General features: G+C 48.6%; 1 protein-coding gene across 1 annotated transcript in view; it reads right to left on the reverse strand.

The window, feature by feature from the left end:
- Nucleotides 1-21,988, reverse strand: part of mast2 (microtubule associated serine/threonine kinase 2) — a 107,809-nt gene that overhangs the window by 25,182 nt on the left and 60,639 nt on the right. The window contains exons 5-9 of the mRNA XM_056603324.1: nt 9,889-9,980; nt 4,462-4,537; nt 3,133-3,153; nt 1,916-1,994; nt 1,209-1,363 (exon numbers count right to left, since the gene is read on the reverse strand). Coding sequence (XP_056459299.1) covers nt 1,209-1,363; nt 1,916-1,994; nt 3,133-3,153; nt 4,462-4,537; nt 9,889-9,980 — 423 coding nt within the window. The remainder of the gene's footprint in view (nt 1-1,208; nt 1,364-1,915; nt 1,995-3,132; nt 3,154-4,461; nt 4,538-9,888; nt 9,981-21,988) is intronic.

Genomic DNA, 21,988 nt, shown 5'->3' on the forward strand with positions numbered 1-21,988 from the left:
ACTGAGCCGGTTAGATACTGAGCCGGTTAGTTACTGAGCCTGTTAATACTGAGCCGGTTAGATACTGAGCCGGTTAGATACTGAGCCGGTTAGATACTGAGCCGGTTAGATACTGAGCCGGTTAGATACTGAGCTGGTGGAACACAGCTCGGCAAAGTGCTAAAGTACCGGTAATGAGATGACATTTGAGATGCGTAAAAAAAAACACGTAAATATGAGAATTGCACGAAGGGGAATGATATGGATGGACAACGAAGAAGGCAGATATTATAGACGGATGAGAGTGGAACAAGTGACAACGATGCATTTTGACCACCTTTCAGTACGGCAAGACAAAACAGCAGCTGATGGACAGTGGGGTAAATAGAGGGAAGAGTCACTTTGGAGGCTGGGAGGTTGACAGTGAGGGATTACAGCGAGGCGGTGAACTTGTATGGATCTCTCCCCGCTAAAGGTCCAGGGCTCTGGGGGGGGGGGGGGCAGGATGATAAGCAGTCTGAGCGGGACAGATAGTGCCGGAGAAATCCCTCCGCACCGACAGGGTGAGGAGCTCAGGCCCGCTCACTGCTGTCATGGCAGCGTCTGTCAGACCAACCTGACCTTCTAAAGACGGACACAGAGACACACACACACACACACACACACACACACACACACACACACACACACACACACACACACACACACACACACACACACACACACACACACACACACACACACACACACACACACACACTCCTATCCAGCTAGATAGGACCTCAAGGCGGGATGGGGGGCAGCCAAAGTTTGTTGTTCCGGACAGGTGTGGTAAAACTGATATATACACACAATAATTGTGCAAACCTAATTAAAGGATTTCTACTATTATTCCTTTATGGGATGTGTCTGCGACACAAGGTGTCTGCGATCTTGTGTTTGTGTGCGTCCTGTAGGTGGCGCGCGTGTGTACGTGTATGTGCTTGCTTGCACGCCAAGCTCTCTCTGTGTGTGTGTGTGTGTGTGTGTGTGTGTGTGTGTGTGTGTGTGTGTGTGTGTGTGTGTGTGTGTGTGTGTGTGTGTGTGTGTGTGTGTGTGTGTGTGTGTGTGTGTGTGTGTGTGTGTGTGTGCGCGCGCGTGCGTGCGTCCTGTAGGTGGCGCGTGTGTGTGTGTGTGTGTGCGCGTGCGTGCGTGCGTGCGTGCGTGCGTGTGTGTGTGTGTGGGCCCACCTGAGGCTGCGGGAGCGAGGCCTCATGTTGGGCGAGCGGCGTCCCTCCTCGTCGGTGATGCTCTCCGAGCTGAAGTGCTTGGTGAGGAAGTGGAGCTCGTCCGGCGTGGGCTGGAAGGGGAGCTGGTGCAGCTTCTCCTGGGACGAGCAGGAGGACTGGGAGGAGCAGAGAGACCACACGTTACAGCCAGCAGCTCCCCCGGTGGACCGGAGGACGGGACACACCGCAGACCGCGCTGCGCGCCTCGTTGTTATGGACGGTACAACAGGAGGACTAGCACGGAGGCTGCTACGGTTAGCTTCACTGCTTCACTTCTGTCACACAGACCAGCATCTTATTTTACACAAGAGTAAAGTTATTAAGCTTCGTTCCTCAACAGCCACATAGCAACAATACAATATATAATATAAAGGAAATAGACACATTTTAATATGTAAAAATTTGTAGCAGAAATGTAAAGTGATCAAATGGTAGTGGTACCAGCCACGATTGATTCTAGTGCACAACGCAGTGCAGTGCAAAAATGTTGTGCAATTACAGAAAAACATATCAGATATACTAATAGTCTATTGTTGTATTGTGTGGGGGTCGGTACGTGGATATGGGACTCATGCACACTTCATGCCCACATTAGACTCCCATGGTCACCACATTGGTTTGGGTGATCTACCCTCTATCCCAGTGAGAGGAGGGCGGGAGGGACCTACTGAGACGGTGGAGCTGGGCGTGTTGGTGCCATAACCAGAGGAAGGGAGGGAGGCCAGGGACCAGCGTCTGCCATCCGTCCTGGTCGACGAGGAGCGGGCGAGAGAGATAGAGAAACACGATGTTTAACAGGTGGGAGATGTACCTCGGGACCGTATGGACAAGATGCAGCGCCCGGGATCAGACACACACAAAGCCATTCACTAAGAACAGGAAAGGGTTTCATAACGCAGCACAGGCATCAGAACAGAGAGGGGCTGAGCAAAGAGAGCGCAGTGAAGCCATGCGGTGTTGGAAACACATTCACCTCTGGACAGAGCAATGGATCAGTAAATCATCCTGCTGCATAACGCTGATAACTGATAGCAGCTAGTAGTGAATAACACTGATAACTGATAGCAGTTAGTAGTGAATAACACTGATAACTGATAGCAGTTAGTAGTGAATAACACTGATAACTGATAGCAGTTAGTAGTGAATAACACTGATAACTGATAGCAGTTAGCAGTGAATAACACTGATAACTGATAGCAGTTAGTAGTGAGTAACACTGATAACTGATAGCAGTTAGTAGTGAATAACACTGATAACTGATAGCAGTTAGTAGTGAGTAACACTGATAACTGATAGCAGTTAGTAGTGAATAACACTGATAACTGATAGCAGTTAGCAGTGAATAACACTGATAACTGATAGCAGTTAGTAGTGAGTAACACTGATAACTGATAGCAGTTAGTAGTGAATAACACTGATAACTGATAGCAGTTAGTAGTGAATAACGGTGATAACTGATAGCAGTTAGTAGTGAATAACACTGATAACTGATAGCAGTTAGTAGTGAATAACGCTGATAACTGATAGCAGTTAGTAGTGAATAACGCTGATAACAGTTAGTAGTTACTTTATCAGCACAGTGATTCATTGCCCCTGGCTGCGTGCGCAGCCCACCGTGTTTGGCAGCGGGGAATCCAGCTAAATTCGGCTGGACATTGTCTTGCAGCATGCGGAGAGAGTGAAGCCCTTCGTCTAGAACAGCCTGCAGGCTCTCAGTGAGGCCTTCAGTCTGGGGCCACTCAGACATGTTCTACAGTCAGGGCTCGGGGGCAAGAGAGGGGCAGGGGGGGCAGGCGAGGAGCGCTTCACAGTCAGGGCTCGGGGGCAAGAGAGGGGCAGGGGGGGCAGGCGAGGAGCGCTTCAGTCAGAGCCGAGGTGACGTTACCTGTCCGCTCTGTGGCCGTGACTGTTAAAAAAAAATAAAGACACACGTATTTAATAACCTTTTGTTTATATTGAGGGTTGTTAAATGCACAAACCCCATACACACCATGATGCACACTCAATATATATATAAAGTCCACATTTTGAGGGGGTTTGTTACAGAACTTCACCACTTGATGTCACTGTTGTCCCATCATTCAAAGCGCTGCATCACAGTGATGCCACCACACATAAGCATCCCCAGTGAAACACAGAACTCCTTTGAAAATACACATAATGACCAAAAAACTAGCTGTGTATCTTTGCCCTCCAATGCAATGTATTTAATCCTACTCCGAGCAGCTGTCAACAGTGGCAGGCGTCATAGAACAGTCCAATAAAGGTCTCAGCTTGGCGCACACACAGAGAACCATCAGACAGACAAGCTTTCGTGCCTTTACGTCACATCACATAAGGACATGCCCTCGCCTGCTCCTCAAAGTCCCCCTCCTTAATTACCTTCTAAACTGAACGCATTGGGAGATATTATGCAGAATGAATGACAACCTCAGACCTCCTCTTGGACTTGTCATTGGCTCTCACATAATCATCCTCATCCTCATGGTTATCACCCCCCCCCCATCAAGCAGCACACTATTCCATCTAGACACCGCTGACATTAAAGGCTGAACTATGGAGCGTCCGTCACTCAGGATCAATGTATTCTACTTGGTCTCCAGCACCTCCGATCCAAAACCATCACCATATTTGTGGAAGGAAATCGAGTGCAGTGGAGTGGAGTACATTTAGATTCATGAATAATACGACTGTCTGGTTTTATATGAGAGTTTAACAGCCATTGCTCCGGTCACCGGAACATATAAATGATGTACGCTGATAAATGACATGCATTTCGTTGCTATTGATTCATATTTCACTCACTGACCCACTAGGGTACTGGAGCTTTCACCTGAGGTCGCTTTGCATCTCCCAGTGCCGTCTTTATTCAGCTGTACTGCCTATAGATGGCAGACTGTCCTCCAAGGAGACTTTAGTACATTTACTGAAGCTATACCAATTCAAAACAAAGTGTTTCAAGAGGCATCATTGAAACCTCAGCACATCTTCATACCGTGTCAGTACTAACTTTACTTTATGTTTGAACCATTTGATTTAAGTTATGAGCAGGGCTGATAGCGAACAGCAGAGCCCCCACAGCACATAATGGGGTCAATAACCCCCAAACTGGGTGAGGTGAACCCCTTCCAGCTAGCACTGGGCAGCACGCTCCTTGGCACACCCTAGAAGAAAGCATGGAGGACATGTTGGCTGTACTGGACGCCCGTCTCACCTCCGTGCAGGAACGAAGGAGAAGTGTGCGGCGGTGTTGGGGGAGAAGTTGCGAGGGCTGTCTAGGGGGCTGGTCCCTGGGAGAGAAAGAGAGAGGGGAGGGATCGTTAATAATAACACAATGAAATGCAAAGATCAATGCCTTGTTCTTTGGTCCTAAAAGGACCGATGTTAAGACCGACCCCCTGGGTGAAGTACAGACCCGGACAGCCATGAGGGGCAGTGAGAGGAACATTACGACCAGCACGGGACAGAGCTGCACTCTGCACAACACGCAATGCATTAGAACAAATAGAAGCACTTCTTCCTGAAGTTGGATGCACAGAGACGCAGGTGATGGAGAGTCTGAGCGGCAGGGGGACTGACCACTCATCACCCGCTGGGTGATTGGGATCTTAAAGGGGAGGCTCTTTTTACAAACAGGTTCGATTCATACTGCACTACACTCAAATCACAACCATCAAGCACTGTATAAAAAAAGTAATGGCAGAAGAAAAACACATGCAAATACACTATAAAACTCTGCGTGGATTAATAAGACAGGAGAAGAGCCCCGATGGGTTGTGAAGCATTCCGAATGCATAATTAATCGCTCCATTTCCATTTTGTTTGGCAGCACGTCGGAGCAGGTCTGAATCTCAAATATCCATATCAGCGTTCGCCGTGTGTCAGCATGCTAACTGCTCCGAGACGCTTTTCGTTTTCAAACCCTGCTCCCATCCCTGCCCAGATTGTGTGTAAATGGAAGCATGGTCTCAAGGGGTCTATTACCCCTGTAGAGTTAGCTTTCACACACCCATGTCACTAGAAAAGTGTGTGTGTGTGTGTGTGTGTGTGTGTGTGTGTGTGTGTGTGTGTGTGTGTGTGTGTGTGTGTGTGTGTGTGTGTGTGTGTGTGTGTGTGTGTGTGTTAACTCGAGAATAAAACTACATTTTTTTCAAGAATCTTTGAGAAGAACCCACTTATCTTTGCAAAGAAAAATTGCAACTCTGCAGCAAAACGTTTACAAAGTGACAAACTGGGCACTGATGTGAGGCAAGGCAAGGAGCTCCACCCAACGGTGGTGTTGTCCCTCGGTGCCCACTGGCAGAAGGACTCCTGTCGGAGCAGATGTGAAGCCTAAGGGTCGTCCGCTCCATCAGCTCAGTGGGACATGGATTACAGAGCCTTGCCCGAAGGACGGTGGCTATAGGCCAGATTCTGGACCCCAAAGAACAATACTTATCACTCACTTAATGGAGCCAGGAACTGAAGGAATATTGTAGAAGTATCTGGGCTACATGTGTGTAAAGGTGGGGGCAGCCCAACCATATGGTTGGATGTTGATATTTAGGTACCTTGTCTTCAATTAGTGATACCATTGTTACATTTTCAAGACTATATATATCCAGATCTGAGAAGTACTCTGGGGCTTACTAGGATTTTCATTGCATCAATGAATGGAATGGCAAGTGAGTTGAGAAGACACACATAAACAGTCCTTTCTAAAAGCATGCTTGTGTAATTGGTAGTTTGTGCCAACCCAGGTGCCATCAATAGGAAGGGAAAACAATTACGACAATAAAATGCATTTATTTACGTTGCCTATGATGAACCCACACAAGCCCTAGGTGTGACCATATGCACCGACAGCCTCCCTGCCACTCAGCGCTCCAGAGTGACCCCACTGCCTACTACAACTCAGGCCTGGTTTGAGTTTAACCATGGAATGATGAAAGGCAGGGGAATAAGTGTTCAAGATAAGCATGGATATTAGTTCCGCCGGTCGGTGTTGAAGCAGCCAGGCTGTCAGCGCTCACAACACTTCACAGTGGATAGACTCTACAGTGACCTAGTTTGGAGAAGATAAACAGAGTCTACAGACTGTGAAGTCGTACATGCAAACCCACCGCTGTGCCGGCGCCGTCCCCCTGGAGAGATGTGCGTAGGTTTAAAGCAGAGGAGGGAAATTAATTGGTGGGAAAAGCAGAGAGGAATTGAAAATGATTCACCATTTGAAGTTAACAGGAGCCTAATCAAGATTACCAACAGGCAAACTTTCTATATCATTCCCCTATTTTATCAACAGCAGACTTCAAAACAGCCAGTGACTGGTTTCACCGAAAGGGGTCTCCATTTACATTCAAGGCACCACAAGGCCTCTGCCCATCAACAAAGCTTGACCTTTAGCAAAAACCAAAAGTAACCGAAGACAGAATGGGGGGGGGGGGCAATGAAGAGAATACAAATACATGGACTGATGGTGAAATGAGGAGAAAACAGGAGACAGAGTTGAACAAGAAGAGTGAAATGAGAAGAAGCAGTTAGTAGGAGAGGTATTAGTGGGATTCTAAACATTAGAGGTAGATTCTCTGACCAGAGGATCACTGCTGCTCATCCTCACCATGTCTCTGAAGGACAAGGACTGAGGAGGGAAGCGTAAAGGAGCTGATGGTTAGGCACCCTTAGAGGGAGAGGGAGGAGCACAGATAAGTATAGAGGAGGGTGGGGAAGAGAAGATGTGAAGAACTAATACGTATAATAAGAGACAAGGGCACAAATAGAGACGGGTGAATTATATAGCCTGCAAAATATATATATGCTAACATTTAACAATGCTGCATCAGGTGTTCTTAAGGATAGTGTAAAATAAATATTATAAAACACCATAGGGAAAACCATTTTGGTAAACAACAGCGTTGAATATTGCTTATCGGTGGGACGACCAGCAGCAGGAGAGAAGCGTCGTAATATTAAGAGGTCAGTTTGGGGATGGGGGCCATCAAACCCTTTAGGATGGTGCCGGCCCTAACCACTCCGCTCTGTGAGGCTGCGAGGTGTGGGAGGCTGAGAGGGGAACAAGCTTTCTTACACGCACACACACTATAAACTCAAGATGCCCGTCAAACTACAAAACAAAAATGTTTGCTCATTATCAGATGTATTTTAAAGTCAAAGTACTTAGCATCATAAAAGGGAAGAAAATGACACACTGAGGGAAGCGGTTTTAGTTAAGTGGCTGTTACTATGGCAACACGGCAACCCTGGGCCCGGCGACAGACGGATGCAGAGACAAGAAGACAAGGAGGGAGGAAGAGACGGAGAGATGAACGGACGGAGAGAGGCAGAAGAACAGACAGAGAGAGGCAGAAGAACAGACAGAGAGAGGCAGAAGAACAGACACAGAGAGGCAGAAGAACAGACAGAGAGGGGCAGAAGAACAGACACAGAGGGGCAGAAGAACAGACACAGAGAGGCAGAAGAACAGACAGAGAGAGGCAGAAGAACAGACAGAGAGAGGCAGAAGAACAGACAGAGAGGGGCAGAAGAACAGACAGAGAGGGGCAGAAGAACAGACAGAGAGGCAGAAGAACAGACAGAGAGAGGCAGAAGAACAGACACAGAGAGGCAGAAGAACAGACAGAGAGAGGCAGAAGAACAGACAGAGAGGGGCAGAAGAACAGACAGAGAGAGGCAGAAGAACAGACAGAGAGGGGCAGAACAGACAGAGAGGGGCAGAAGAACAGACAGAGAGGCAGAAGAACAGACAGAGAGAGGCAGAAGAACAGACAGAGAGGCAGAAGAACAGACAGAGAGGGGCAGAAGAACAGACAGAGAGGCAAAAGAACAGACAGAGGCAGAAGAACAGACAGAGAGGGGCAGAAGAACAGACACAGAGAGGCAGAAGAACAGACAGAGAGGCAGAAGAACAGACAGAGAGAGGCAGAAGAACAGACAGAGAGAGGCAGAAGAACAGACAGAGAGAGGCAGAAGAACAGACAGAGAGGGGCAGAAGAACAGACAGAGAGAGGCAGAAGAACAGACAGAGAGGCAGAAGAACAGACAGAGAGAGGCAGAAGAACAGACAGAGAAAGGCAGAAGAACAGACGGAGAGAGGCAGAAGAACAGACAGAGAGAGGCAGAAGAACAGACAGAGAGGGGCAGAAGAACAGACAGAGAGGGGCAGGCAGGGGATAGTGGGGGGGGTTATTTAGTTTGAAATGTGGAGGCTGCTAAACCACACTGCTTTCCCCTCATCTCTTCCTTTGGCCAGCCTGAAGGCTGAGGATGACTGAAGGAGATTACAAGGGGTGTGTGTGTGTGTGTGTGTGTGTGTGTGTGTGTGTGTGTGTGTGTGTGTGTGTGTGTGTGATTGACAGGTGTAGAAGCCATGTCATTTCCTGTTGTGAAGGTGAAGGTGATGAAGGTGATTGTAAAGGCTTGCAGCCGGGACTAAAAGTCTCTGCGTCATTCCTGTTCCTCGGTCAGGCGTATCTATCTGTCCCTCCATCACGCCCGCCACCTGCTCTCTCTCTCTCTCTCTCTCTCTCTCTCTCTCTCTCTCTCTCTCTCTCTCTCTCTCTCTCTCTCTCTCTCTCTCTCTCTCTCTCTCTCTCTCTCTCTCTCTCTCTCTCTCTCTCTCTCTCTCTCTCTCTCTCTCTCTCTCTCTCTCTCCTTTTGATTTCCTGTCAGCCCATTCACCCACTCTGCTCCTTCCAGACCTCATCCCCTTAGCTCTGGGTTCTGATCCCGTTGACTCAGCTCAAAATTTGATCTGGAAATACAGCCCTTCTGTGGTGCACTCCACCCTTCTGTGGTGCACTCCACCCATATATAGTGATCATTATGGGTGATGATCAATATATGTGGGTGGGGCCAGATATAGCCTACACATTGTTAGACAGATGTGCATCCTGTCCTCTGTTGAGAGGCCTGTAGGCTGGTTGGGTGGGATGACCCATCAACCGGCTATCAAGTCTTCAGAACTCAGCTGCCACTCACTAATTATCTCCTATTCACCAGCCTGTCCTCAGACGTATGTTAGCCCAGCGCGTTAAATGGGGGGGGAAGTAAGGAGGGGCTCTGGCATGTATACACCCTCCCTCAAAACGTTGCTACAATTCAGGTAGTTCAGCCCCCCCCCCCCCCCCCCCCCCCAAATTGAGTTAATCAAAGCGACTTTTGCCAAGTGTGTCATGTTGTGTGGCTCCAGCAGTCAGTCACTGTAGGAAGCAGCAGGAATCCCTGATCCAGCGTAGCCATGGGGATGCACAGGACGCAGATGGAGAAGCAATTAAAACTCAACTACAGCCGCAGCAGGAACCCAACAACAGACTGATGTCTGCGTGAGTGCTCTCTGAACGGGACTGAAGAGAGGGAGGTGGCTCAGGGCTTCATGGCACGCTTTAGTTTCACTTTGAGTCAATCCCCGTTTCATTTCCTGTTTGCATTGACAATACGTGATGCGTGTGGAGGTGTTACCTGTGGGCAGTGGGAAGTGGGGTCTGGGTGGGGTCTGGGTGGGGTCTGGGTGGGGTCTGGGTGGGGTCTGGGTGGGGTAGGAGAGGTGTTACCTGGGGGCAGTGGGAAGTGGGGTCTGGGTGGGGTCTGGGTGGGGTCGGGGAGGTGTTACCTGGGGGCAGTGGGGTCTGGGTAGGAGATGTGTTACCTGTGTGTCCCGGCAGAGGGGAGTGAGGTCTCGGTAGGGTCGGAGAGGTGCTGGACGTCACAATAAGACTCTTCCTGTTGCTGTTCCGGCAGCTGAGGGAAGAGGAGTAACAAGGTGAGGACACGCCAACGGACCGCACTGGGTTCTGTTACCCTTTACATATAGCAGGTTAAAGACAGGGTTAAAGAGCCTCCAAGGAGCTCTGCAATGAACCAGGAGCACGCACACAATCTGTAGTCCACTGGTGGACAGATGAGCCCTGATGGTGATACACATCATCAACAAAGCTTGAGGCTAAGACCCCAAACCATGGTTATCAAAGCTGCAAACATCTCATACTCATCTCGTACACACAGGACGAAACACGCTCATTATTGCCTTTTTCAGCTACTCCTAAGTCAAGCTTCATTAATAATAGATTTTCATGACATAATAATATCTATTTAATCAACAGAATAATGAGAGAGGATTATTATTATGACAATAGTCAACGGATAGCACTCTGATCTTTGTGTGTGAGCATTAACCAGTGGTGATAGCACTGTCACTCTGATCTTTGTGTGTGAGCATTAACCAGTGTAGATGAAAGAGGTATTTTGATTTAATTGGTTTACAGCAGCAGTTTGTGTTATTTTTGTGTACACATGTTTGGAGACCTTGCTTAAAGGCGAGATATTTGTAGTGCTGGTATTAGTATTTTTTGTCATCATTTTTGGAATTCTCCAATAACAACCAGACCACAATCAATGAGTCCTTTGCTCTTACAAACTAAAACTCTGGTGTCTGGTATTGTCTGGCCCATCTGTCAGTCTGGCGACCCAGCAGGCTACCTGCTCCACCTGGGCTCTCACTGTCTGAGTCTCCACGAGTCTAGGCAGGCCTGGTGCTAAAGCTAGTGTGCTAGGCAGGCCTGGTGCTAAAGCTAGCGTCATAGGCAGGCCTGGTGCTGAAGCTAGCGTGCTAGGCAGGCCTGGTGCTAAAGCTAGCGAGCTAGGCAGGCCTGGTGCTGAAGCTAGCGAGCTAGGCAGGCCTAGTGCTAAAGCTAGCGAGCTAGGTAGGCCTGGTGCTAAAGCTAGAGAGCTAGGCAGGCCTAGTGCTAAAGCTAGCGAGATAGTGATGTGTTTCGGGGAGTGGCTTTGGAGAATTATGGGGAGGGGCATATTTGGGTATTTTCTATATTTGTGCCATTGTTGTTACTTTAAAGCAAAAAGATATTCTCATTTCCTTTTTCCTTGCATTTATTTGAAGGCAATTATCACTGTGGCCTGGAGCTCAATACAATACATCCCAAAATACAAATGCATCTTGCAAGACCACCAAAGGTATCTCCCTTCACCCACATCCCAATAGAAGCTGTGCAGATCCACATTGAATGGAGGCTCTACATGGACAGGAGAGATACAGACACAGGCACAGCCAAGTGTTTCACACGTGGAATCAGAACCGAGTGAAAAGAAACGGGGAGAATTCATAGCAGCAATTAAAGTTCCAGATGGACAAGGGCAAAGCAGACAGCTACACTGACAAGACGACAGAAGAGAGGCAGGGAGGCACACAGAGACCATAACAAACCTCAGCCTTGCCATCAGTCAGTTGTGCATAATGGATACATGATGGGACTATTAATGTAGGCAGCATAGGCTACAGCACCAGAATACCCACAGTGTTCAAAATCTGTCACACAGAGACACACACAGAGCACCAGCAGGTATTTCAGTTTGATGTGTGAGTGTTTGTGTGCACACGCTCACACAACAGAGGGAATAGCTACTGCAGCTCGACTCCAGTGGGAGTCCACAGGCAGAGCTGGCACTCTTTCTGCCACTTGGACAGGCTGTGGTTAAGCCGTCTCCATGGTGGCGCACAGACTCTGCTCTCCTGATACAGAGTGAATCCAACCTCAGGTTGTTTAACCCCGATACACTCCCCTCCATCACTCCCTACCATCCAGCGCTGCCTCCCAGTGCGCCTGAGAACCTTGGTCTTCCATTTCATCTCATCACTAAGGTGCCGCTGGCTCTTTCCACACACACACACAGCTTTGAATGCTCCATCCGTCTACTTCCACCCAGTAATTGTGTTTATGGACAGAAAGAGAATTAGGTGGTGGTGGTGGTGGGGGAAACACAGCCAGGTAACGCCTGTGTTTCATATACAATAACGAGGCCAGCATCATAATCTTTCCACATTTACTGAGCACACAGACGTGGTATGAACTGGAGGAACAGAAAACACGCCCATGTGCTGGTACTGAGAGAAACAAAGAGATGAAGGGGGATGTTTCCTGCCGTAGCAGGCTCATAAATACCCTAGTGGTTAACTAGCAAAGTCACACACACAGGTTTGCTCTGGAGGAAGAATGTCAACCAGAATTGGTTACGGATGTTTTTACCAGCAGAGGAAAACTAACCTGCATGGCGGTGGGAGAGGAAGCCTCTTCTCTCTCCCAGGTTGGTATCTACAGAGACAGTATGCGTGATTACTGCTGCTGCTGCCTGTTGTTTTAGTCTCATGGCTGGCCTGTCTCAGGAATCAACTCTTCTCTCCATACGTCTCTCTGATTGACTACTTCATTTTCTCCCTTCCTCTTGGGCTTTTGAAGCCTGGTCTTAAAGTGATCCCATTGGCTGGAGTGGGGAGCCCTGGATGGGTTAAGGTTTGCGGGCGGGGTGAAGGCCATTGTCTCAGACTGGTAGAGACAGCGAGCAGACGGGTAGGAAAGAGTGGAGGGGTCGAGTTAGACAGGGTCCTGATGGGGCGATTACCTACCAGTACTACTCGATAAAACCTCACGCCCCGTGTAGCACACACAAGGTGGAGGTGTATCGGGCACAGGGGCTCAATGAGCCCCTGTGCCCGATACACCTCCACCTTGTGTGTGCTACACGGTGCGTGTGTGGCCATGTGTGTGCATGGGCTACACAACTGTGTGCGGGAGAGGATGCGTGATGATTTATAGAGTAGTACTGGTAGGTAATCGTCCCAGCAGGACCTTCTTAAAAACAAAGGAGTGTTGCACACATGCTCCATCATATACTGCTGACACTGCACAGACCACAGCAGATGGTAGGAGACTGTCTGGTCATTATGCCATATGTCCACGTGTGTGCGCGCGCCCGTGTGTGTGCGCGCTAGGGCGGGGAATCTCTTGGCAACTCACGATTCGATTCCGATTATGAGGTCAACGATTCGATTCTGAAGCGATTATTGATGCATTTTTTTATGTACATTTCCATGCGTGATTTTCAAAAATATATATATACATTTGGGTTTGCTACTTAAGAGTTTGCTAATCACTTCCTACTGTTGTGATGATCATTAAAGACATCAACAGATAAATTAACTTATCTCATATTTTTTTAAGAGAGAAAAAGCTTTTGTCACAAATATGACCCTCTATGAACAATGCAATAATCAATGCAGCTTGCATTTTAACACAATATGGAAAAATAGGTTTCAGTTTTATTTTCTTTCTAATCTTTCTTTTCTATGTCATTAAAGAAAAAGCTGCTCTTGAATTAGAAGGAGTTCTTGTGTCTGGCTGTGAGTTTGCGCGTGCTATGCGTAGGCTGAATCGCAATCGTGTCAAGACATCAGATTGGCCAATACACACTGAAGATAAATTAAAACGTTTTAAAATTACAAAAATTATCCCTCTCTGGCGAACACAATGTTGCAGCAGGCAAAAAAAAAAAAATCTGATTATTAATTTATCTGCATCGAGACAGAATCGTTCTAGTGAGAATCGCGATGAATCGAAGAATCTATTATTTTTCCCACCCCTAGTGTGCGCCTGTGTGTGCTAGAGCATGTGTGTGTGCCTGTGTGTATGTTTTTGTGTGTGCACACCTGTGTGTGTGTGTGCACACCTGGTTGTGAGTGCGCGTGACTGTGCAAACTTGAGCATTTATGCCGCCCCATGCAGAGATAGAGACTCCCGTGGGGCTGATGTGTGACTGAGGCGCGTGTTTGACTGCATCGACTGCGGTCCAAGCAGTTTCTCAGCCAGCGTGATGGGATGTGCCCGGGGTTAGGCTGCCAGAACCACATAATTATGTTTGGTGGGCAGATGTGATGGGCCAATTACCACAGCACACACATGCTGTTAGCCCACAAACACCTGCGAGCAATGGGGGCAAGGGGACTTTTATATGCCTATCTCTGCTTGTGTGTGTGCCCCAAGCACACACACACACACACACACACACACACACACACACACACACACACACACACACGCACACACTTCCTTTAGCTATTGGCATCATTACAGAACACTCTAAGGGGTTTATTAACCTTTACGACCCTGGGTTCAGCAGTGTCAACTAAAGGAGGGGGGGCGAGGCCTGGCGAGGGCAGAGCGATCAGCCCAGTGGAGCATTGAAGTGGATCAGTATGGACACCGGTTCTTCCTGTCTGGGTAAAACGGAAAGAAAACAGCAGGAGGGAGAGTTTGAAAAGAAGATTGCTCCCTTCTCACCAGCTGCCTCCACGCTGCAAGGAGAATACACTTTCCCAGCCAGACACACACACACACACGCACGCACGCACGCACGCACACACACACACACCAAGAAATATCTCAATAATACACTGAATGTGAACTATATTGACTCTTCAGTAATAACAGCTTGGCGCTGTTGGAGAGACAGCGGCTAAATTGCCGCTATTATTACTGCTGTTGCTTTTATCAGTAGAACCAGACTTGTGCGGTTCCTTTCAATTCTGGACTCAATTCTGGACAATACACTTCTACACAGAATGTGAATTATTTATTATGCATATTTTATCAAAGTATATTTAAAGGGTGGTGTGGGGGGGTTAGTGTAACCAATCACCTCAGTGCATGGATGGCAGAAGTCAGTTTAAGGGTTAGGGTTAACCCTAACCAAGGTCGCAAAACTAGTAACAAACTGAACTGAAGGCCTGACCCATTCTTGGCCTCTCCTCCTACAAAAAAAGAACCAGTAGGTTTGTGCATAAACCTTTTAAAATGCACTTTATAGAACCTAAACCAATTTCAATAAATCCCCGGTCCAGGTTTGAGAGTTGTCTGGTATTCATGTGCGTCTATCACTGTCCACATCTGTGTTTTTAAAAAACACAGCGACTTTGCAGAAAGCAAATTCACAGACATGCATGGATCGCTCTGATAAGAGTGGTGCATTTACTACTCAATAAATAAGGAAGAGCCGCATTCTATTGTCTTACCTCACCTTCTGTCGTGCATGCTCACACACACACACACACCTCAAACACACACACACACACCTCACACGATGATGGAGGGCTCAAGTCTGATTCCCCACGGGTTGATCGATAACACAGGTTACGGCCACCACAGGAAATTAATGTCTTTCGTATCCCTGTGTGTGTGTGTGGGTGGGTGTGCGGTTTGTCTCCAGGTCCTCCTGTCTACCTCCCATTTTGAAACACATGGTTGATATGGGGAGCATCAGATTTTACTAGGTCGCATCCAAGCTTCTCTAACACCTCACGCCACTGAGAATCAACATGGACAATGCGGGATTGTGTGTATGCTTCTTTACCATGGCTTACACATGATATTCTCACTAATTGTTTGTTGTACATGTACACATATGCATAGTGTCATTACGAGTATATTTTCCAATTAAATACCTCACTATCTATATCTATTGTTAATTCTGCCATTTTTTCTAGAAGACGACTAATCCCATATATTCTTCAGAGTAAACGGTTAAATTAAATAAAGATCTCAAAAAGACAAAAGGGAGCAGGAAGCAGGAGCAAACTAAACATTATGCATCTCTGTGCATGCTGGTATGTGTGTTTGGCAACCAACACCTGTTATTAGTTAGCAGGAAGAAAATATAGACTGCTAATGATCTGATCTGATATTACCCCCACCGTTTCTCTCTCCCTCTCCCTCCCTCTCTCTCTCTGCCTCCCTCCCTTTCTCCATCTTTCTCTCAGGCAAGAGAGTGTAGGCTGGTTGATGTGAGTGTTGGGTGGAGAAGGTGGTGCCACCATGCAAAGCCAAGTGAGGTGATGCCTCACTATTTGGACACAAACCTGTTAATCAATCTAGGGATCAAGGCAAATAAGCATGTACTAACAAAACTAAGAGGAGTGGCTAACATACCTGTCCCTCATGGACAAGCAAGTGCCCGCAGCAAACCCATGCACACACGTCACACACACAGACTCAGTCATTTAGTCAATCTAGTTCGGTGACCTTCATGTAAGCTTCCACAGGGTAACCAGAAAAGCGACAGAACATTGATGGGAAAAAGAAGGTAAGCAGGGAGTGGCGAGACACAGAGCATAAAGACAGAACATCTATCAACATTATAGTTATAACAGTGGGAGCGAGAGGGAGCACTCCGTTCTAGAAACATAAGACACCTGAATCTGAGAGCAGTAGTTAGTCAAAAGGAATCCAATAAAACGAGCAGCAGGCAGCAAGCTGCAAAAATGACAAACAAATAGCAAACAATAGCTAGCAAAAGAGAGCGAATGAACGCGAGAGAGGGTGAGGGAGAGAGCAAGGGAGCAAGAGAGGGAAAGCGTGACAGGGGGAGAGAGAGGGAGAACGCGGAAGAGCGAGAGAGGGGGAGCGCGAGCAGAGGGTGACAGCAGGGAGAGTGTGGATCTACCTCTTGGAACGCCGGAGCATACTTCTCTCAGGCAGGGAGAAATTGGAGAGCACGGTCCAGAAGGATTCAGACATGCTAAAGCCCTGGGAACAGGGACACCAGCAACCAGCCTAGAGCTCCACAACACCAGCACAGCTCCCCGGCACACAGGCAGGGACAGGAGGAGGGAGGGAGGGGGGGAGGGAGAGGAGGAGAGAGGAGGAGAGACAGGAGAGGGGAGGCAGCGCACGCCAGCCAACGGAGGCGAGCTCACACCTGTCACACGCTGTTACAGCGGGTGAACCCTCCCTCCTCCTCTATGCTCTCTCTGTACCACTCCAACCCAGTGCCGCTGCCACCACTGTTCTACCCACTGCTCCGTCTGTTCCTGCCACACAAGGTGCGAGGAGAGGGGGACAGAAAGAGAGAGGGTGTAGATAGCACTGTGGCCATTAGATGGGCTCATTGGTCCGTTTGATGACAATGCTAGTCCGCCACGCCCTCCGGGGCCAGTCACCATAGCGACCGAGGCAGAGCACCCTCACCTGGCCACACCTGGACAACATGTTGAAAGCCGCTAAAAACATGCAGAAGGAGCTTTGACAGTTCAGTAGGAAGTAAGGTCCCTGAGCTGTTGGAGCCCTGGAGCTTGCAGGGAAGCAGCCTAAAGAAACGCCATGCTGGATTTAGGATACCAGGACCTCTCTGGGCTCCTACTCCTCTGGTTGATCACTTGATGGCCAGCTCCTTACAGGGATGTGTGTGAGTGTGTGAGAAGGACCGTGTGCATGAAAAGTGCTTGGCAACGAGAAGCTGGGATTGTTGAATAAACAGAGGACAACATGTAGAATATATATACCGTAGAAGAAACAGCTATAGCCTAGAAAACTGATGAATGTCCTCATGGTAACATGAGGCTATGTGTTAGTTTTCGGAATGGTATTAAATTTGCCTTCAAAACAGACCTGTCTTTGCAAAATATTACACACCCAACACACAGCATATAAAGGACTAACCTGAGTCCCAAAGACACGGAGGACAATACTGCGCCAACAAAAAGCATACTACGACTCTCAGTACCTCCTCAGCTAGCAAGGTTAGACGTACAGCACATAGACATACAGGCTAGGTCAACCGAAGAATCGATTGGTCAATGTGGTAAAATAAAAAATATGCACAATATCTCTAGATGAACTTAAACTGGTCACCCCATTATCACGTCAGTGATAAAATAGACCTGGTGCCGTTGTTAGAATGTCAACACTTTGTCTTCCTTTTTAACCAAATGCTGCCACACCTACGACTCGTTTGGCACGGTGTTAATTAGGTTCAGTCAGTAGACAAGCACTCATCTGTAAGTGGGGCAAGTTCAAATTTGCGAACACCGGGGTGTTTAGGCCTCCTGTCTTATGAGTTTTGGTCTATTAAAACATACAATTATAGCCCATCACTCAAAGAAGTTAAAATGTAAATAAAAATGAGTGTGCCACAGTAACGTCTTCTGGCAGAGATCTAGTGGAATGGTCCCAGCACACAGCGCACTCACACAGCCCCCAGGCGTCTCCCTTCAGGTGAACTCACCATCACCTTCAACATCGTTAGGCCCACAGAAGCCCGTCGGTAAGGTTGAGCGGACCAGCCACACACTGTGCAGCGCTCGCTCTGATGCTTACCTCCAGAGGAAGGGGTTCCCTCCCGGGTAGACCGGGGCTGAGAGGGGGCCCTCCGACCCACACAGGGAGGGGGACGGACAGGAGGAGGAGGGGCAGCAGAGGGCTACAGGGCTCATAACCGCGCACGGACAGAACGACGTGGGGGACAGCAGGTGCTGGATGAGGCTGCTGTTGCCGTGGCAACGGAGCTGGGCCGGTGACCAGATTCTGCCCAGGGGGGAGAGGGATAGGGATAGGGTGAGGGCAGGAGCGGGTAGTCTGCGTGCGGGACGGTACAGAGAGTTGAAGACGAGCAAGAAGAAGATAAATGATGATTTGACCGCATGGGGTCAGAAAGAGAGGCCTGTACAATCCACTCTGTTTGGGCCATGCAGAACTTAATTATACTCTGCTACACTTCTCTTGTCCCTAGTGTGTGTGTGTGTGTGTGTGTGTGTGTGTGTGTGTGTGTGTGTGTGTGTGTGTGTGTGTGTGTGTGTGTGTGTGTGTGTGTGTGTGTGTGTGTGTGTGTGTGTGTCAGCCCCTTGGTCCAGCTGGGCATGCACAAGGACCAGAACAAGGCTGGCTCTACCGAGAGACCATATGGGTTCAACCCCGACATGTCCACACCCCACCTTACCCCCCCCACCCCCCTTACTGGGAGTGCGGGAATAACCACCTGCTGGGGGTGGGACTACTGGCCTGAATGTGAGAGAGGGCATTTCTTGCTGGCTAGGCTTGCAGGGTTGTTTAATTTAGCCTCCTTCGCTCTCCCTCTCCCTCTGGCTGAATGGAAACCCCTACAGAGACTTGGTGTTCCATTCAGACCGAGTCTGAGGTGTTTCTGTTACTATGTAATGGGTCCCTGTTAACCTCTCTAACCCCTTTTCTAGCCACTTAGTGTGTGTGTGTGTGTGTGTGTGTGTGTGTGTGTGTGTGTGTGTGTGTGTGTGTGTGTGTGTGTGTGTGTGTGTGTGTGTGTGTGTGTGTTTTGAAAGCTGAGCCCTACCGTCCCCTCCTTTGCTATATTTGTAGTGGCAGGAGGATAAACCACAGTGGGACAATACAAAGCTCTGAGCGTTCAACTCCATCTCACATGGCCACACAGAGCAATCAAAAATAAAGACCTAATTATGAGCAGCACTATTGTTTGACGATATACTGTATATTATAGTTTGCGCAGATTCAAGTCGGGTCAATTAAACACTTTTTTGCAATACTAAATACTATTTGATTACAACTAGTATTAGCTACCACACACACACACACACACACACACACACACACACAGTTCTTACTGAAGTCGTAAATTGGGAGCTCCTGCTCTGTCTTTCCTCCTCCGCATCTCGCTTCCCAGGTCAAAATGGAGACTAGTAATCTACAATAATCCACTGGAGAATGCCAGCTCACCTGTCTGTCAAAGCCATGCTCGGCACTGGCTTCACTGTGTGCCCAGACTTGTACCGAAGAGGCACAGGGAACTCTGCAACAAGCTTCCTGGCACATTCAGGGACGCCTTCAAACTCACACACAGCGAGACCAGCTACAGATACGCTGGCATCGCGGCCAGACTGCTGCTCTGGATGGCGGGCACACTGCCAGTTATAAACTACGAAATATTGAAAATCATACAAAGATTTGCAAGACGCACACAGCTTGTGGATGTTGGCAAGTTCAGCTAGATTCACACACACCACTGTTGGCCAAAACAGTTAAATGTGCAACTTGTGTGTCCAACAATCAGAGCTTTTTGCGTCACTGCTGAAAGACAAACATAATAAGTAACCATCCCGGGAAATAAGAAAACAACTATCCTCTACTGTGATGCTAGTGATTCTTCAGGCACACCTCATAACTTAATTCCCTTAATCCGTTTGAGAAGAAAATCCCAAGACCTTTCTCTCCTTATGTGTCATTCAACAGACAAAGTGAAGGAAAGCTGGAGTCCACTAGTTCCAAGGCTCCTGTCCTATACGGTTAACCCCAGGCTGAGGAGTGCGCTCTGGCGCTAGCAGCAAGGTAACAGAACTCAATCCCGGGGTCAACGGCACTGGTAATCCACTTGTTTCCTGCAAGTCCCGGCCTAGCTGCTAGTTGGGGTTGCACGACTGTTTCTGTTTAGGCGGTGTCCAGTCTGACTTTTCCATTCCCTTATGGCCAAATGGGAGGCGGGCAGAGGGAGGGAGGGAGGGAGGGAGGGAGGGAGGGAGGGAGGGGGGGAGAGGGAGAGGGAGAGGGAGAGGGAGAGAGAGAGAGAGAGAGAGGTCATAAAGGCCAGAATGAGTTGGATGCTATTGAGTAATAAAGAATAGGAGTCAAACATCAGACACCATAACACCTTAAAATGCATGCGCACACGCACACACACACACACACACACTGATAATGACACACACGTACGCACAACGTTCTGAGTCAGAAGCACAGCTGTCCCCCCCCGCCCCAAGCCGGCTCCCTTTCTCAGAAGGCCCGGGACTCTGGAGTGTCCGCTAAATCACGGACAATGCGCTGGATCACAAGGGCTTACGCACACACATGGGGGAGATACACCGATAAGAGAAATAGACACGCACACAGCATAATTCACTAGAGGTGCACACACGCACACACGTTTCTGTCAATGCAGAAACGTGTGTGAGAATGTTGCTAAACACCACTATAGGAAGTGTGTCTGTGTGAGCCTGAGTGTGTGTGTGTGAGTCCGAGTGTGTGTGTGTGAGTCCGAGTGTGTGTGTGTGAGTCCGTGTGTGTGTGTGTGAGTCCGAGTGTGTCTGTGTGAGTCCGAGTGTGTGTGTGTGTGAGTCCGAGTGTGTGTGTGTGAGTCCGAGTGTGTGTGTGTGAGTCCGAGTGTGTGTGTGTGAGTCCGAGTGTGTGTGTGTGAGTCCGAGTGTGTCTGTGTGAGTCCGAGTGTGTGTGTGTGTGAGTCCGAGTGTGTGTGTGTGAGTCCGAGTGTGTGTGTGTGTGAGTCAGAGTGTGTCTGTGTGAGTCCGAGTGTGTGTCTGTGTGAGCCTGAGTGTGTCTGTGTGAGTCCGAGTGTGTCTGTGTGAGTCCGAGTGTGTGTGTGTGTCCGAGTGTGTGTGTCCGAGTGTGTCTGTGTGAGTCCGAGTGCGTCTGTGTGAGTCCGAGTGTGTGTGTGAGTCCGAGTGTGTCTGTGTGAGTCCGAGTGTGTGTGTGTGAGTCCGAGTGTGTCTGTGTGAGTCCGAGTGTGTCTGTTTGAGTCCGAGTGTGTCTGTTTGAGTCCGAGTGTGTCTGTGTGAGTCCGAGTGTGTGAGTCCGAGTGTGTGTCTGTGTGAGTCCGAGTGTGTCTGTGTGAGTCCGAGTGTGTGTGTGTGTGAGTCCGAGTGTGTCTGTGTGAGCCCGAGTGTGTCTGTGTGAGCCCGAGTGTGTCTGTGTGAGCCCGAGTGTGTGTGTGCTCGAGGGATTGCATAAGAGCACAGAGAAAACAAAGGTTACAGAAGGAGAGAGTAAGATTGATCTGCTCAGCATTATAATACTGCTACTTAGCTCCAGTGAGGGGGTATAGAGCCATTGGGTGTTAGGGGCTAACAGTGTAGCCAGGGGCAACAGGGTCAATGCAATCACCCAGAAGATTCCAGACTTATAGGCGCGAGAGAGAGAGAGAGGGAGACTTCACTCAGCCATTGTATGAGTAAACATCAAGTTTGGCAAAATGTGGAACAGATTCAGACTCACTAACCCCATCCTGATGGGGTCATTTCAGCGTGGACAGGAGTGTAGAGTAGAGTGTGATGGTGACATACACAGAGCTGTGTCGATCAGTGGTCGGAAACCAGCCAGTGTCCTGGTACACACTTACACACAGTATAAATA

Source organism: Gadus chalcogrammus, chromosome 12 (genome assembly GCF_026213295.1).
Source record: "Gadus chalcogrammus isolate NIFS_2021 chromosome 12, NIFS_Gcha_1.0, whole genome shotgun sequence".
Lineage (NCBI taxonomy): Eukaryota > Metazoa > Chordata > Actinopteri > Gadiformes > Gadidae > Gadus > Gadus chalcogrammus.